Source organism: Paroedura picta, chromosome 10 (genome assembly GCF_049243985.1).
Source record: "Paroedura picta isolate Pp20150507F chromosome 10, Ppicta_v3.0, whole genome shotgun sequence".
NCBI classification, from domain to species: Eukaryota; Metazoa; Chordata; class Lepidosauria; order Squamata; family Gekkonidae; genus Paroedura; species Paroedura picta.
Genome location: NC_135378.1, coordinates 44747992 through 44766117, shown reverse-complemented (window position 1 = coordinate 44766117; position 18126 = coordinate 44747992). Strand labels below are relative to the sequence as shown.

Genomic DNA, 18126 nt, shown 5'->3' with positions numbered 1-18126 from the left:
CATGGAAGAATTCAGTTAATGGTGGACAGCTCCCAAAACCATATTCAACTGAGCCCTGCTGTGGTTTCCACTACCTATTCCAGCTTCCATAAAGTTCTGTGGATGTTATACAATTTAAAACATTCAGAAATGCCTACAAACTTCTACTAGTTCCACAATTTCTTTTAAGTTTCTCTCTTTATAGTTAATTTATATAATCAAACTGTCCTATAAAATTAAACCTACCCACTACCCATGTACTGGTTTTACTACCAGTACAGATGGTTCTCTATAATTATGCAGAAACTACAATTTTTACCTTAAAGCTTAACTAGTAACTAGCAATCACACCCTATTAATTGTGATGCTGCTGCATTAAACAAACTGTGCACAATACAAAGTTTCTAACACATTTACAAACCTATTTAACTCTTACTTCTACCAAATGTTCCCTTGTCAAGTAAAATTTAAGAATTATTAAGCAAATTCCATGGGTTTTTTTGGGTGGTACTTCGTGGGATAGTGTAAGAATGATCACAATTGCACAGTTCCACACTAATTGGACTAATCAAAGCTATATAATGTTACCATTGTGAATAAAGTAGTCCTGCTCATTAGCCCATTACAAAAGAATTACTGTAAATTCAGCCTACGTGCAGCATCACTTCCTGTACAAACAAACATAGATAATAAAACAAGCTTGAAACTTTTCCAAGCTGGCAGACTGGCAACACAAATTATGCAGAAAAACAGAAAGCTTTCACTAGATTCAATAGAGCTTGGAGCGTAAGAATGATTAAATGTTTCTATACACAAGTACACATCACAATAATGAATCAGACTAAAAATTTCCAAGAAGGGACTCTACTGCACCAGCTGGGCTTCTTCAAACAGCAGTGATATAATACAAAATGATGACATTCTAAATAGCCTCATTTCCAACTTCTGTGCAATCTGTCTAAAAGATGCCTTAAAAAAAAATAAAGTGTGTGTATGGGGAGCGGAGAAACCATAATTAAGAAGACAAACTGGTAGAGCTAGAAATGGATGAGAGAAAGGAAGTTATCCTCCCCCTCCCCTTTTTAAAGCAGGGGAACATTACATGCAACCAAATATTTCATTAATAAACCACATTAAGTTCTGTGAGTTAAGGTTATAGCAGTGACATAGAAATATTTTCAAAGACCACTTGAATCTTTTTCCAGAATATTTTTTTAGGAAGAATTTTTCAGAATATTTAAACAATGAGACCTATTTGATGATGTTAATTCAAGCAGTTTTACATGTTCAGGACAACATGATTCAGTGAAAGATAACCAAAATCAGGATCCCTAAACACTAGAGGTGTGCAAACCCCCTCCTCCCAAATATTTTTCAGGTTCTGGTATATTGTACTCCCCCCTCCTATTTTCCCCAAAGCCATGAATCTCAATACCAGTATGATATCTGGATTAAGTAAATATTTGGGAATGCTGATATTTTTGGCTCCATTATAGCCTATGGGGACTATAAGGGAAAATCTACCCAGCGGTATCTGTGGCTCGGGGGGGGGGGGTGTTTTTTGAGGTTGTTGTTGTTAGGTGCGAAGTTGTGTCCGACCCATCGTGACCCCATGGACAATGATCCTCCAGGCCTTCCTGTCCTCTACCATTCCTCGGAGTCCATTTAAGTTTGCACCTACTGCTTCAGTGACTCCATCCAGCCACCTCATTCTCTGTCATCCCCTTCTTCTTTTGCCCTCGATCACTCCCAGGATTAGGCTCTTCTCCAGGGAATCCTTCCTTCTTATGAGGTGGCCAAAGTATTTGAGTTTCATCTTCAGGATCTGGCCTTCTAAGGAGCAGTCAGGGCTGATCTCCTCTAGGACTGACCGGTTTGTTTGCCTTGCAGTCCAAGGGACTCGCAAGAGTCTTCTCCAGCACCAGAGTTCAAAAGCCTCAATTATTTGACACTTGGCCTTCCTTATGGTCCAACTTTCGCAGCCATACATTGCAACAGGGAAGACCATAGCCTTGACTAAACGCACTTTTGTTGGCAGGGTGATGTCTCTGCTTTTTAGGATGCTGTCTAGATTTGCCATAGCTTTCCTCCCCAGGAGCAAGCGTCTTTTAATTTCTTTGCTGAAGTCCCCATCTGTAGTGATCTTGGAGCCCAGGTAGAGCTAGAAATGGATGAGGTAGAGGTACCAATATTGCAGCACAGTTGCTGGTACCTCTCCTCAGTTCCCTCCTCAAATATGGAAAAAAAAGATTGAAGGGTGTCCCAATCTTCCAATGTTTCCAGTAGAGGAAGAAAAAGCAAAAAAATTTCAAAGTGTCTGGGTGGCAGGTTGACATGGACAGAGAGGTTGTCGAGAGGCATTTAGCTGCACTGGATGAGTTCAAATCCCCTGGGTCGGATGAAATGCACCCGAGAGTGCTTAAAGAACTTTCCGGAGAACTTGTAGAACCCTTGTCCATCATCTTCGGGACCTCTTTAATGACTGGAGATGTCTCGAAGGACTGGAAGAGAGCAAACGTTATACTGATCTTCAAAAAAGGGAGGAAGGATGACCCGGGAAACTACAGACCAGTGAGTCTAACCTCTGTTGTGGGGAAGATAATGGAGCAGATATTAAAGGGAGCGATCTGCAAACATCTGGAGGAGAAATTTGGTGATCCAAGGAAGTCAGCATGGATTTGTCTCCAACGGGTCCTGTCAGACCAATCTGGTTTCCTTTTTTGACCAAGTAACAGGTTTGCTGGATCGTGGAAATTCGGTTGGATATAGTTTACTTGGATTTTAGTAAAGCTTTTGATAAGGTTCCTCGTGATGTTCTGAGGGATAATATGAAAGACTGCAATCTGGATTTTCAGATAGTAGGTGGATAGGGAATTGGTTAGAGAACCGCACTCAAAGAGTTGTTGTCAATGGTGTTTCATCAGAATGGGTGCTCGGTCCGGTACTTTTTAACATATTTATTAATGATCTAGATGAGGGGGTGGAGGGACTACTCATTAAGTTTGCAGATGACACCAAATTGGGAGGACTGGCAAATACTCCAGAAGATAGAGACAGAGTTCAACGAGATCTGAACACAATGGAAAAATAGGCAAATGAGAACAAGATGCAATTTAATAAAGATAAGTGTAAAGTTCTACATCTGGGTCAGAAAAATGAAAAGCATGCCTACTGGATGGGGGATACGCTTCAAGGTAACACTGTGTGTGAACGAGTCCTTGACGTACTTGTTTATTGTAAGCTAAACATGAGTAGGCAGTGTGGTAAAGGTAAAGGTAAAGGTATCCCCTGTGCAAGCACTGAGTCATGTCTGACCCTTGGGGTAACGCCCTCCAGCGTTTTCATGGCAGACTCAATACGGGGTGGTTTGCCAGTGCCTTCCCCAGTCATGACCGTTTACCCCCCAGCAAGCTGGGTACTCATTTTACCGACCTCGGAAGGATGGAAGGCTGAGTCAACCTTGAGCCAGCTGCTGGGATCAAACTCCCAGCCTCATGGGCAAAGCTTTCAGACAGCTGCCTTACCACTCTGCACCACAAGAGGCTCAAGGCAGTGTGATGTAGCGGTAAAAAAGGGAAATGCCATTTTGGGCTGTATCAACAGGGGCATCACATCAAAATCACAAGATGTCATAATCCCATTGTATATGGCACTGATCAGACCACACCTGGAGTACTATGTGCAGTTCTGGAGGCCTCACTTCAAGAAGGACGTGGATAAAATTGAAAGGGTACAGAGGAGAGTGACGAAGATGATCTGGGGCCAAGGGACCAAGCCCTATGAAGATAGGTTGAGGGGAATTTTCAGCCTGGAGAAAAGGAGTTTGAGAGGGGACATGATAGCCCTCTTTAAGTATTTGAAAGGTTGTCACTTGGAGGAGGGCAGGATGCTATTTCCGTAGGCTGCAGAGGAAAGGACGCACAGTAATGGGTTTAAACTACAAGTACAACGATATAGGCTAGATATCAGGGAAAAAATTTTCATAGTCAGTGTAGTTCAGCAATGAAATAGGCTGCCCAATGAGGTGGTGAGCTCCTCCTCACTGGAGTCTTCAAACAAAGGTAGGATACACACTTTTCTTGGATGCTTTAAGATGCTTTGGGCTGATCCTGCGTTGAGCAGGGGGTTGGACTAGATGGCCTGTGTGGCCCCTTCTAACTCTATGATTCTATTATTCTAAAATTTAAATGCCTTTTGCAAGCTGTGGTGTGGCATGGCTGAATTCCAAAGGTGTTTGAAGGTTTTGCAGTCCTTTTAAATGACTTTTCTAAACTGAGAATTCAATCCAAAGACCTTTAAAGGGACTGAGAGTCCTTTAAATGCACTGCCACTGCAGCTATCTAGTCCCAAAAACCCTGACTCCTTTCAGGATTTTCAGGCTCAGACCTTTCAGATAACTGAAAAACTAGAGGGAAAATATCTGACTGAATTAACACCCCAAAATAACAATCAGGTTTTGGGGTACTTTTTGCTCAGATTAGCCAAATGCCTACTGAATACAGAGTTATCTTTCAGAAGTTTATTTTCTCATGAGTGCAGCTGATTGCTCTGCCATTTCATTTCATCCTATACTAGCAGGATTCCAAAAAGAAACAGCCAATGGAGTATTTTTGTTTCAGTTCCTCTCTTACCGTTCTTCCCCATGAAAAATATGAATTTGTAAAAGGTAATGTAAACTGAAATGACATAATAGGGTTTGAATATTTCACTATTCTCTTTCCATCAACTACTTCAGCCACCACTTATTATTATTATTATTATTATTATTATTATTATTATTATTATTATTATTATTATTATTATTATATTTATATACCGCCCTCCCCGGGGGCTCATTGAGGACTCTCATATCTGTGCCTTCACTTTTTCATTTTTGTCCCAGTTCCTTTCCTACAGAAAAAATAAAGTAACAACAACCAGCTTTGGAAAATAAAGATATTGTAGCTTCCTTATGTACCCAATCAAAACTCATTTCATGCCAGTAAGCAAATGTAACTTTTGCAAGCAGTTGCACTGCATAAGTAAATTTGAAGTTCTGCTTTGTTCTGCTTTGCTCTGGTGAGGTAAAAAGGAAAACTGATAGTTTTACTATGAGGCACTGGTTTTGGGGTACTGCCAAGGACAGTCATTCCTGTCTGCATAATACATATGAAAGTATGGTTAGAATTGATGGGCACCCAAATGATCTTTATTCATGCTCAAGGATCACAACTTGGCCACTGCTCAATGGTAAAACATATTGTGACAGACTATCAAGGGTTAATGCCTAATAGAATCTAAGAACCTTTGAGTGACAGGCAGTTTGAAGGGAATTCTGTTGGAGTCATTTATTTGTTTGCTTGTTTGTTTATTTATGTATTTTTATTTCCTGCCACTCCCAGGACCAGAGCATGGCAGGTTACAGATAGTCCATCAACTTAAAAAAACTCCATCAAAACCCATTAAAATATCAAACAAGACATAAAAATACAACATTAAATAAGCAAACGTGGTGGTTTAATTCCCTATCCTCCCACATAACAATATCCAATCTAATGGGAGAAATGGTAAATAGGGAGCCATAACCTTCACCATAGATCACTCTGGCTTAGCACCTGGGGTGGCACCAATAGATCTACTCAAAACCTGGCCTCAACCATAGACCTGGTGAAAGAGGTCCATCTTGCAGGCACTACAGAATGCCGAAAGATCCCGCTTGGAAACTTACAGTTCTGATAGATAGATAGATAGATAGATAGATAGATAGATAGATAGATAGATAGATAGATAGATAGATAGATAGATAGATAGATAGATAGATAGATAGATAGATAGATAGATAGATAGATAGATAGATAGATAGATAGATAGACAGACAGACAGACAGACAGACAGATAGATTTATACAAGAAGAGAAAGTATAGCAATGAATGTGGACTGAGAAGGAGAGTGAGTGCATCAAGGAGGAAACTCTTTCAAGCCAAAGAAGGGAATAGCTTCTAGAAAAAAGCAGGGATTCCTGGTTTGTGTATAAAGTAGGATTTTGAGAACTTGGTTGTATGTCCTAAACTTTATGTGTTAGTGAAAGAAAAAGCCTATGCTTGAGTGTTTAAGCAGAAACTGAAAAGAAAACCTCTCCCCTTAAAGATTTAAAAACCTAGTTAAGTGGCAGAAACACTTGTTGGCAACAAATTATCTGGTGTTTTTGTGATTACAAAGTTACCTTAGTTTGGTTATTTGTTTACCTCATTCATCCTACACTTGATTCCACATGACTTTTTTCCCCCTACAAATGAAATAAACATTTTGTTTAATTATGAAGTTTCAAAAGCCTCTTGTATGCCATATCAAATGCAGAATATAACAAGGTGATTTCGTCTCTTCCCTCAGTCCCCTGGGCTCGGCCAGCATTATCAATTTTATATATAACTAGTAAAAGAGCCCATTGTAACGAAAATACAATGGGCGCTAGAAACTGGGGGATAGGGAGGGACAGGGCAGCGGGGGGAAGGAAGCTCACCTTGGAGAAGGCGGGCGGCGGCGGCGGGGCATCCTCGGGCGCTCTGCGGGCCGTTGGCGTCCATCTTGGAATCCGTCGGGGTGTTGTGAAGGCGCCAAAGCTCGGGGTCTTCCAGTGATGTTTGCAGGGGAGTTCCTGCTAGCGGCGCGCAGGCCGCGTCAGAGCGCCGGGCAGGGAGCCCCCGCCAGCCGGCCTGCGCGCCGCTAGCAGGGACTCCCTTGGGCGGCGGCTTGACGGGCGGCGGCTTGAAGGGCAGGGAGCTCCCGGCAGCCGCGCTCCGCGCGACTGCCAGGAGCTCCCTCGCGGCTGCCGGGGGCTCCCTGCCCGGCGGCCTGACGTTTGCAGGGGAGCCTGATGTTTGCAGGGGAGTCCCTGCTAGCGGCGCGCAGGCCGGCTGGCAGGGGCTCCCTGCCCGGCGGTCTGACGCGGCGAGAGGCGCTTCACGCCTCTCGCCGCGTCAGAGCGCCTGGCAGGGAGCCCCCGCCAGCCGGCCTGCGTGCCGCTAGCAGGGACTCCCTCGGGCACCGGCTTGACGGGCGGCGTCTTGAAGGGCAGGGAGCTCCCGGCAGCCGCGCTCCGCGCGACTGCCGGGAGCTCCGTCATGGGGTGGCCTGATGCGGAGAGAGGCGCTTTGCGCCTCTCGCCGCATCAGGCCGCCAGGCAGGGAGCCCCCGGCAGCCGCGCACGAGTCAGGCCGGGAGCAACTGCGAGCCGCGCTGCGCGCGGCTCACAGTTGCTGCGCCTGGGAATCGGAGGGACCAATCGGCAGGCGCTTCGCGCCTGCCGATTGGTGCCTCCGATTGTCTGTCATGAGGAAGGGTCCAATCCGGACCCTTCCTCATCCCGGACACAGCCCGCCCCAGGAGGGCTTACTGTTTTATTTAGTCCGTGGCGCCCGTGGCGCCACGGGCGGTGTACAGATTATCAATTATATATAAAAATATAAAATAAAGCAACTGGGTGGGACACCCATAGACAAACAAAGAAAAAGAAAAGAAGGCAGCTGTTCTGCAAGACAGAAGGGAAAATCCTGCATGAGGGAGGGGAGAGGATGAGATTGTACACTAATGTGCCTTCTTATTCAGGTGTGTAAATTCATGTGAAAAATCAGCTGGATATTTTTGAGAATGAAATTTGCCTGTCTTTTTTTCCCTACCAGTTTCATAAACAACATTGAAAGAGTTACAGTAAGAGCACACAGAACACTTCTAGTGATCCAGTAATGAATCATAACTGACTCCGGAATCTAATAATGGATACTAGAGGGGTGGGGGATCAGCCATTCCTAGTTATTTATAAACATAGCATTTTCACTCAGTTCAGCACAAATATATCTTAAGTTTATTTAAAATGAATATTTCAAGGTGAAACTGCATTGAATGTATCAGGACTTGATGTTCACAGTTTCTGTAGCAGCATCAACCAACCAACCAACCAACCAACCAACCAACCAACCAACCAACCAACCAACCTACCTACCTACCTACCTACCTACCTACCTCTAATATACCACCCTTCCCTTCTCAGAATGTCTTTGTGTTTATCTCAGTTAATTAAAAGAAACTCATACTTAGTGCGGGTACATAAAATTGGTAAAGAAGGTGTTATACATTTAACACAATACTATGGACTGGATTTTTTATTTTCTTTTTGTTATCTTTTTTTTTTTGGTATTGAGATTGAGTTTTTAATTGGTGTTTTATTCCTCTAGTAATTCCTCAGTGCAAACAAAGAGAAAGTAATTTTGTTATAAGAATTCTGGAACACCATTCTTTGTGCCAATAAGTGTAGGCATGTCAGTCAGAAAACTGGTTAAATAGTGTCAACTGCCAGCTATTTGACCACAGTTGAAAATTCTATGTTCTGCAAAATACCACTGGGAAGACAGTATTTTTATGTTGTTGGGGTGTTTTTGTTGTTATTGCTTTTTAATCATTTGAAGACTGACCTTGGTCTTCCAGGATAAAAGCCAAGGTCAAAAACTGTGTGGAAAATAGATCATGGCTATGAAAATATCACCTCACATTGTTACGAGTTAAACTATCATCAGTACTGGACCTGAGACTCTAAACTCCTATGACACCGAGTGTATTATAATACATGCAAAGGTTACAAAGTCATGACAGGGAGGTGTTTAGTACAATTACAAATGACTTAAGAGTTAAATTATTATTTTCTTAATAATCCTCTCTTCATATTATTTTAATGGTTTGCATATAATACAGGATTGTGAACTTAATTCCATATCATTGGAAACAAAGACACTTTGAAAACTTAACAGTGTAATTAATATATGGCAGTTGGATTGAGCCTAAATATCACAGAATTCTCTTAAACTGAAGGATGATTTTTAATGCTTCATACAGAGATTAAATGTTGTTAATCACGCTTATGCTCCTATAGAATACTAGTCATGTCCACTAATAATATGATAGGTAAAGGTAAAGGTATACCCTGTGCAAGCACCAAGTCATGTCTGACCCTTGGGGGTGATGCCCTCTAGCATTTTCATGGAAGACTCAATACGGGGTGTTTTGCCAGTGCCTTCCCCAGTCATTATCGTTTGCCCCCCCCCCCCCAGCAAGCTGGGTACTCATTTTACCGACCTCGGAAGGATGGAAGGCTGAGTCAACCTTGAGCCAGCTGCTGGGATTGAACTCCCAACCTCATGGGCAGAGCTTTCTGACTGCATTTCTGCTGCCTTACCACTCTGTGCCAAAAGAGGCTCATAATAATATGATACGATACTAATAATATGTAGCTCACAATTAACAGTATGAATTCTGATTCAGAAACACATCAAGAGACTATTAGCAAATACAACCAAACAAAACAAAACAGAAACAAAAGAATCTTGCAGTAAAACCAACAAGCTCAAACAAAGAACAAGATCCAAGCTATCAGGGAACATATGGTTTTTCAAGAAAGATCAATACAAACTGTATTCCAGTCTATATACAAATATGCTTCTCATCCAACAACATTTGGGCTTCCATTTTCCAACACTCCCAATTTTGACAGCCCAAATTAATTGAAAATGAATTTTCACTAGCTGTCACTTTTCTGCTTGCAACTTGCAAGCAAGACTGCTAGCCCAGACAGCTTCCCCAAGGAGTAACTTCCTGCACCCACACGGGGGAGCATTTGGCTCGGTGCACCTCACCAGCCCCTGATTTGTGCTCCTGCATGGGAGCTCGGACAGCAAAGAAAGTGCATTAATGGTCTTACAGAATATGGAGCCAATGTATGATGCTTTGATTCAAGGAATTTTTACATTATGTACAAGACTCTGAAATATCTAATTACATACCATTTTCATTAATTAACAAAGACACTAAATATTTTGACAACTCATCCAAGGAGATAGAAAAATGTTGATCATTTATAGTAATCAAGCAAGTTTCATTCCAGGCAAAAAAAACTTGGATCAAATTAATCTATTTAACTAATTTAATAATGGCAACCGAATAGTTATTTGAAGAAAATCTCTCAAATTGTTGCTCTGACAGTCAATACTGCAAAATATGTTGAGGATATTGGGGATTATATGGCTTTTTTTATCATGGATAAATTAAATTTAAATTTCTTGCTAGACTTGTCAATAGCTCTAGCCCTTTGCATGGGTGAATCTCATTTCTACCATACCCCTCACTCCTCTGGTCTTGAGTATTGGCCCATACTTCAATCTCTGTTACCCATACAATGTAAGAATTTTCCATTTCAAACTTTAAAAAAACGATAGAAGGGAAACAGAGACCACATTACTCTCCTAATTATAAATGGGTGAAACAGACATGTCTGCTATTCCCATAAGTTGAGATAAGCAAGATAGAGAGCTCTCTCTAATCATACTCCTCTACTTTTTCATCCTGTCCGATTTAATAATAAAGTTCTCAGCAGAGTAAGAGGCCATTGTGATGTTTCCCAGCTCAGCCAACTAAACATAACTTTTAGGCTCTCAACAGGAAATATGAAAATCTACAACAAAGCTAATTTCAGAGTGGATCCATTCCAGTCTATCACCCGCCCTGGCCTTGGGGTGAAAACAGCGCTGGTCACTCTGATGGAGGACCTTCAGATACTGCTAGATCGGGGCTAGTCATCACTACTAATGCTACTGGATGTCATAACAGTGTTCAACATAGTCTACCATGAGCTTTTAGCTTACTGACTCACTGACATCGAAATATGGGGGACAGCCCATAAATGGCTGATCTCTTTTCTCCAGTGTTATGAACAGAGGGTAGCTGTTGGTGAGATATACTCATGCTGATATCACCTCCATTGTGTGGTGCAATAAGGTACAATTCTCTACCCCACTGTTTTTAACATCTTCATGTGCCCTCCAGCTCAGTTGGTCCTGGAAGGGTTGGGTTTGAGTGTTATCAAAATGCTGATGACACTGAGCTCTACTTCCTGATGGGTGGCTGCCTAGATTCACCTTCAGACAACTTTGCCATATGATTGGAAGCAGTGATGGAATGGGTCAAGTCAAGTTGCCTGAAACTCAGCCCTTCAAAGATGGAGATCCCATGGCTCTGCAGGAAAGGACCAAATGAGGAAGCACACTCACCCTATCTGGATGGAGTCTTACTGTCACTGCATCCATAGCCAGAAATTTGGGAATTACCCAATGATGCCTCCTTATCCATAGAGATGCAGGTCTGAAGAGTACCATGGGTAGCATTTTATAATCTTTGCCAAGCCAAATTACTAGCATGCTGCTTGGTCCCTGAACACCTAGCCACAGTTATTCATCAGATGGTCACCTCTAAATTGGACTTCTATAACTCACGGTGCATAGGCCTGTTGTTAGCCTTGGAAACAACAATTGGTCCAGAACACAGCAGCCAGGGTACTTAGAGGAACACAATGGAGGATACACATTTGTCTGGTGCTCCAGCAGCTACACAGGATTCCAGTTGAATTCTGGATCAAGTTTTATGTACTGGTTCTCACCCATAAGGCCATTTGTGGTCAGGGCCCTACATACCTGAGAGACTGCCTTTATATCCACATACCCCAAAGAGTGCTCTGCTCTACAAACTCCAACCATTTAGTGGTCCTTGGCCCCAACAAGCTGTATCAGGCCTCATTTTCCATCCTGGACCCCACCTGATGGAATGAGCTCCCAGAACAGATCTGGACCCTCCTGGAGCTGACACAAATCTGCAGGTCCTGCAAGATGGAACTCTTCTATCAGGCTTTTGGTTAGGGCCTCCCCTACTGAAAGTTGCCCCTACCATATGAAGATCGAACACTATTTAAACTGGGGCTGTTGATGCTGATCTTTAATCTAGGTTGCCATTTCATTTGTTTTAATTTAATTACAGTTTTAACAAATTGTATATGCTAATTATGATGTTCTACACCACCCTGAACTGGTTCACTGGGAAGGCGGTATAAAAATCAAATAAATCATACCTAATAAAATGTGCAGGGTACTTCTGACAATGTGCTGGCCCTCCAATTGGCCCTCACTGGGAAGGCCCTCCCCCACTGAGGGCCAGTCAGAAGCTCTTGCTTGTGTCTCCTCATCCCACATCAACCATGCAGAGCCAGCACGTCAGCTACATCAGGGCATTTGCTGGCAGGGGCTCATAGGAATTGTAGTCCATGAATATCTGGAGGACCACAGGTTTACTACCCCTGAGCTACATGACTCCATGACCATTCAGCATGCTTTCTTGTCACTAGCAGGATCCCCATGGATTGGCTACCTCCTTCTGGGCCTGTGCTGTCACCAAGGAGGTGGCCGAGGAATGGAAGCTCTCCACATGGGAGGCGGCCACTGTTCCCATCCCCTGGCAGATGCGAGCACTTCTGGCTAAACCTCACCACTGCCTCCTCAGTGAGTGCCCCACTGCTTATTTCTGCCTCATCACTGCCAGTGGGCAGGCACTGTGTCCTCCACCCCTCTCTAGCTGATCTGTCCAGCCTCACATGTGAGGGGGGGGGGCAATGTTGCAGGGCCTAGGAAATATATATTTCTGTAAAAGACTGGATATATACATGTTTAATATCCATGTGCTGCTGGCTGGCCATCTGCTTTTTCCCAACAGGTATCCTACAGAATGTCTTTGTTTCAGTTCCCATTAGTCACATCCTAAAACACATACACTCCTAGAAAATATTCTCTCCCACTGAATTATTATAAAAATAAAAAATGATTCAGTACAAAGAATGTTCTCCCTGAGAACTTACACTTTGCTATGTAATTCAAACCAAACATTAAGTTCTGTGATATAGGATTCCGCTGTCATTGGTATTTCAATATATCATATGTGTATGTTTCTTCTATAAATGACCTAACTAAAACATGTTCCAGTACATTATACACTAGCAATTTTGTAAAGTTTCTGAATTACTGTTCACAGTGGCATCATTCTAATATGAATCAATCTCACCTTGTGAGGGTCTTCACCCTCTAGTACCAAAGCATAATTACTGGAATAGGCTATAGTACTGTGGGGATTGTGTACAATGAAGCCTATGTTTCAGATCTATAGCATTTTGGAATTTATTTTAGGATTTTGTCACACCATCCATCACAGGCAAAGGTAACCAAATGCCATGCTTCAGGGCACACAGCTGATCACCTTTGAGAGCTGAAAAGGTAATATTTCCCTTTACGTTACTGTAGTACACAAACCAGGGGTAGTTTAGGGCGGGGGAAGATACAGTGGCATGACATAAAAATAAATTAAAGGCTTTTTACTTCATTTGTTCCCAAGTTCTTTTCTTACCCTTCTTTAGATCTTATTCATCCACAGTAGTGATAGGAAGAAAACAAATTAAACAGATCAACATCATGCTGTATTTCTGTGTTAACTTTAGCACTCAAGATCAACATCCTGTGCCTGTTTGTTAACTTCCTGGTTTCATAACTTTTTAAAAGACATTTTGTACAAATATAGCTATATTTCAAGATATTATACCAGGATTTCTCAACCATGGTTGTGTAATGGTAAAAATCTTGAGAAAGGCTGCATTATACCTTTCCTTACCGAACATGCAGTACAGCACTACTGATTTATGTAGATGTAAATTCTCACACAGCCTTTCTAACCACTCTCTGTTTATGCATGTCTTCTCCATTCAATTAGTTCAGTCACAAATCATATGAATCAAGCATCAATAAAGGTTTGCCATTGCCTGCAACCCTGTCTGTCTTTGTGATCTCCCATTCAAATACTTAATAGGGCCAATCCTGTTTAGCTTCCAGTATCTGATAAACCACATGGATTAGAATGGACTAGCATGAGAGACATGGTACAGCACATTTCTGCAGCACAGAGAAATATGAGTGAGTGAATGGCTTAAGGTAAAGGTAAAGGTATCCCCTGTGCAAGCACCGGGTCATGTCTGACCCTTGGGGTGACGCCCTCTAGCGTTTTCTTGGCAGACTCAATACGGGGTGGTTTGCCAGTGCCTTCCCCAGTCATGACCGTTTACCCCCCAGCAAGCTGGGTACTCATTTTACCGACCTCGGAAGGATGGAAGGCTGAGTCAACCTTGAGCCGGCTGCTGGGATCGAACTCCCAGCCTCATGGGCAAAGCTTTCAGACAGCTGCCTTACCACTCTGCGCATTTCCTTAATTATACAAACAATCCTTGTTTGAAAGTATGAAATGAAATGTTAATGAGCACACACTAAATAGATCAAATTACAATTTGGAATTCATTCTGATGGCAAAATTGCCTACATTGTTTAAAACATTCTATTTTATATATAATTCAATAAAGCATGGCAGTATGTGAAATTATACAAAATAATTGTTCTATAATTTCAGGTACCTCCTCCTTAGGAACAGATACCTTGTTTATTGATGCATAAATTCAGATAAATGAACACAGATAACTTAAACCCATCTGGCATATTGTTCCCCTCAAGATAACTCGAAACTTTTCAGTCATACAGAGTACAGGGGACGGAACTAGAAACACTTATGGCTTATCCTCCACACATGGCATACAAATCACATCTTTCAAGCCACTTCAGTCTCATAGAATATTCAGGGTCTCACAGACAACTAATCAACAACCAACCAGATGTCTCCATCCATAAGGAAAGAAGAAACATTCCTGTTACCCATTTGTATTTAAGTATATTAAAACTCTAAAATTGATCAGAGGCAGCTAGTATTTCCATGAGGTATGGAAAAACTGGAAAACTCTATACTTTCCTAGCAATGCAGGTGCATGCATATCTATCTATTTTGAGAATTGTATGTATCATCAGCCAGTGGTGGTGAAAGCACCAACATTTGGCAAGAAAAAGTATTGCTTTACACTGGAAGTATTTTGTTTGTTTTTTGTGACACAGCTGCATTGTTGAAGAGAAATATGCCAATTGAAAAGGAACAGAAAATATTTAAATGTTAAATATTTAAATGTTTAAATATAATAATAATAATAATAATAATAATAATAATAATAATAATAATAATAATAATAAGAAGAAGAAGAAGAAGAAGAAGAAGAAGAAGAAGAAGAAGAAGAAGAAGAAGAAGAAGAAGAAGAAGAAGAAGAAGAAGAAGAAGAAAGTCATCTCTTGACAGACATCTGTGTGGTGTGACTTTCAAGACCATCTCATCTCATGAGAAAGGGGTTGGGCCCTATAAGTATGCACCTTACTTTCATTTGTTGTTTGCATTATTCTCTCATTCTGTTCTGTAATCCAATAATTCTGCAATCCTGTTCAGGGCTTTGTAAGTCTCTTATGGAATGGCTGGGCTCAGAGCCAAGTTGGAGGGGAAGACAAAGCCCCATTTCTGAAATAATAGAGCCAGCTACTGGTTACAAGTCCACCTATATTTCTTCTGTTAAAAAAACGAGGAAAAAAAGGAAAGTATTTATCAGCCCTGGTTTCCCCATCTCTCTCTGGGTCCTAGGTAGATGACAGTAGACACAGGAACAGGCCAAGCAGGAGAAGCATTGGTGAGCTATTGCCTCCAATAGGCAGGAGAGGGCAAGTGACAATGGAGGTTACGCTAATTACTGCATTGCTTTTTGCAGAACCTAGGCTATATGGTCTGCCTTATACAGATAAGGGATATAGGGAGACTAAGTAATATATATTTTCATAAACAGAATCTTTACAATTCTGTGCACATTTCCCCCTCAGGTGTGAGAGGTGGTCAAAATGCAGCAGTTATTAAAAATTCTGTTTTCACTGTCCTAGTTACTGTTAACTAATCAATAACATGGAGGTATTTACCTGTGCGTAAGTCTCCGGTGGCTAATGCAAACCGCAGTTTGTTGATCTTGAGCAACGCATACTTTATGACGACTACATTTCATCTTTAAGCATGGATCTTTAGCAGGGTCTAAAGCTAAAAACAATTGCAGAGAATAGTTTTTAAAAATCCTTTTCTAGCATATGTACAGCAATTATAAGTCATCTAAATCTTTTTCACACAATAGATCCATTAATTCTTTTCTGGGGATTCTGGATGTTATATTAACATATTTTTAAAACATTCTGCATCCTAATCAAGGGTACAAACTTCATAAACTTCATGCTGATAATTTTTTCATCCTGTATACTTTGCTCCTCATTTTGTAGTACTCTTGTTCTACATGGATATAGTTTCACTGTGTAACGGTACTGATATACATTAGAAATTCTAAATCCAAGTCTAGTAATTTATATGACAAAGGGAACTTTGACTCTCAAAAGCTCATACTGCCAATATCTTATTGATCTCTAAGGTGCTACTGGACTCAACTATAACTGTTTATTCACATGAAAAAAAATGCACAGCAATCATACCACTTTTTGGGCAAATGGCTATGATGCATTGAAAATGAAATTGATTATTTATTCCAGAAACTTGTTGTATTTTAGTTTTTAAAATGCTACTGTGGATCTAGGTGCCACTCCAAAACTTTAGGAAATCAACTAATCTTTCAGCCCATAAGATTGTTATATTTTAAGCAAACACATTTTATTGCTACCACAAAAAAAACTTCAATCCTAACTTCCTTTTTTATAAATACTGTGATGAAGTGTTATAGTATATAAATATAGGTGTAACTTTGGTTGTCATGCCCACAACAAAAAGTTATTCTCCAAATATCCATATATATCAATAAAAATATCCGTATGCAATGATTAAGATGGGAATAGATTAACTGGCAGGAGGGCATGTAGGGCCCAAAGAGAACACAACGCAAGTGTTTTGGCTTAAACAAGGCCACAGCTTTATTAACTCCAGCTGGAGTCAGCCGACTACAAGAACCCAAACCCCAGCAGCACCCTGGGGAGTCCACATCCATTCCCAATCTGGAATGCAGATCCCCTTGCCTGTTGGAATCCCCTCTAGCAAGTGGCCTATATGGGGGCACCAATGGGCACAGGCTTCATTTGGCTCACCCCAAGCCATCTGGCAATGCAAGCCCACGTACCTCCCCAGCTGGGCTGGCACTGGCTTCCATACATGCCGCCTCTTATGGAGGCCTCTAGGATTGGGATTCCGATGCACAGACTGAACTCCCCAAACATGTTCCATCCCATGAGAAAAGAACTACCAGCTGCAGCAAATACATAAGTACAATGCCTATAACCAGGTGAATAGGTCAAACATTAATATTTTTAACAAAAAGACCCCAAGGTGGGTGGGAGGGAAGCGGTTTGCAATGGTGGGTTTGGGGAAGGAAGAAGCCAGGCTCACATATGCCACACCTTTTAAGTCACTGCAAACCTGCATCTTCCCCACTGTTTTGGCAAGAAGCACTGCCACACTGAGCCTGCAGCGAAGCCCACCACCACAGCATGTCCCACTCACAACCTGCTTCTCTGCCGCTACAAACAGATTTGAGTGAGTCTCAGACGTGCATGTTGCAATATTTAATCATCACTTTCAGACAACAGACTGCAATGGGGAGGGGGAATGCAGACAGGGACTTGCTTTAACTATGTTCATCATAGGCAATTTGCTAATGTTCAATGAAATAAGAGTATGGTATTTTTGTATAAAGAGCAAATTGGAATGTACAAATTGGAATGTACTTCTGTCAATAGCTGACATAATATGAGAAAGTGTAGCAAGGTTGCATGTCCAGTTTTCACGAAGTCTACCCAGACCAAGTCAACTATTCCCAAACTACAGAACTCTGCTTTAGACAGACAGTATTTGTACCACATATTAGAAACGCATTATGATTACAGCCAGGGAGTAATTTGAAGAATTCTGAAGGCTGTCAAATTAAAGTAAAAGCTGGCTTTGATCATATTACCTGCAAATCAAGAATTGCCAGGATGTGTGAAAATAAAGTATATGAAGATCCCACATCTTGACCAATTTTCCTTGGCTCTAAGAAACAGGCCCCAAAAATTTATGAGGTGAACTTATTTTCCAGTCATTTGAGTTTTAGATTTTGCTGCTCATTTTTCCATTTATTACTTCACAAAACTTAATCCTAACCTGCTGCAATTTTATTAAAGCTATGAAAGTAATAAATATAGGAATAATCCAGGTTGTCATCATCATCAATACAAAAAAAACTAATCTTTAGGTTTTTGTAAATCTATTCTAGTTTTTAAAAAGCTTAACTAAATTGAACATTGGATCCAGTATAGAAAGCACCTGGCTAAGAATTCATTCACTACCAATTTAAATTGTTAAAAGTTAACACCTCAATAA

General features: G+C 41.3%; 1 protein-coding gene across 3 annotated transcripts in view; it reads right to left on the bottom strand.

Annotated features, from left to right (window-relative positions):
- SPOCK3 (SPARC (osteonectin), cwcv and kazal like domains proteoglycan 3) overlaps positions 1–18126 on the bottom strand; it is a 154921-nt gene that overhangs the window by 70890 nt on the left and 65905 nt on the right. For all 3 annotated transcript variants that reach the window (XM_077299951.1, XM_077299953.1, XM_077299952.1), the window contains exon 4: positions 15699–15813. In XM_077299951.1, the coding sequence (XP_077156066.1) occupies positions 15699–15813 (115 nt within the window). The remainder of the gene's footprint in view (positions 1–15698; positions 15814–18126) is intronic.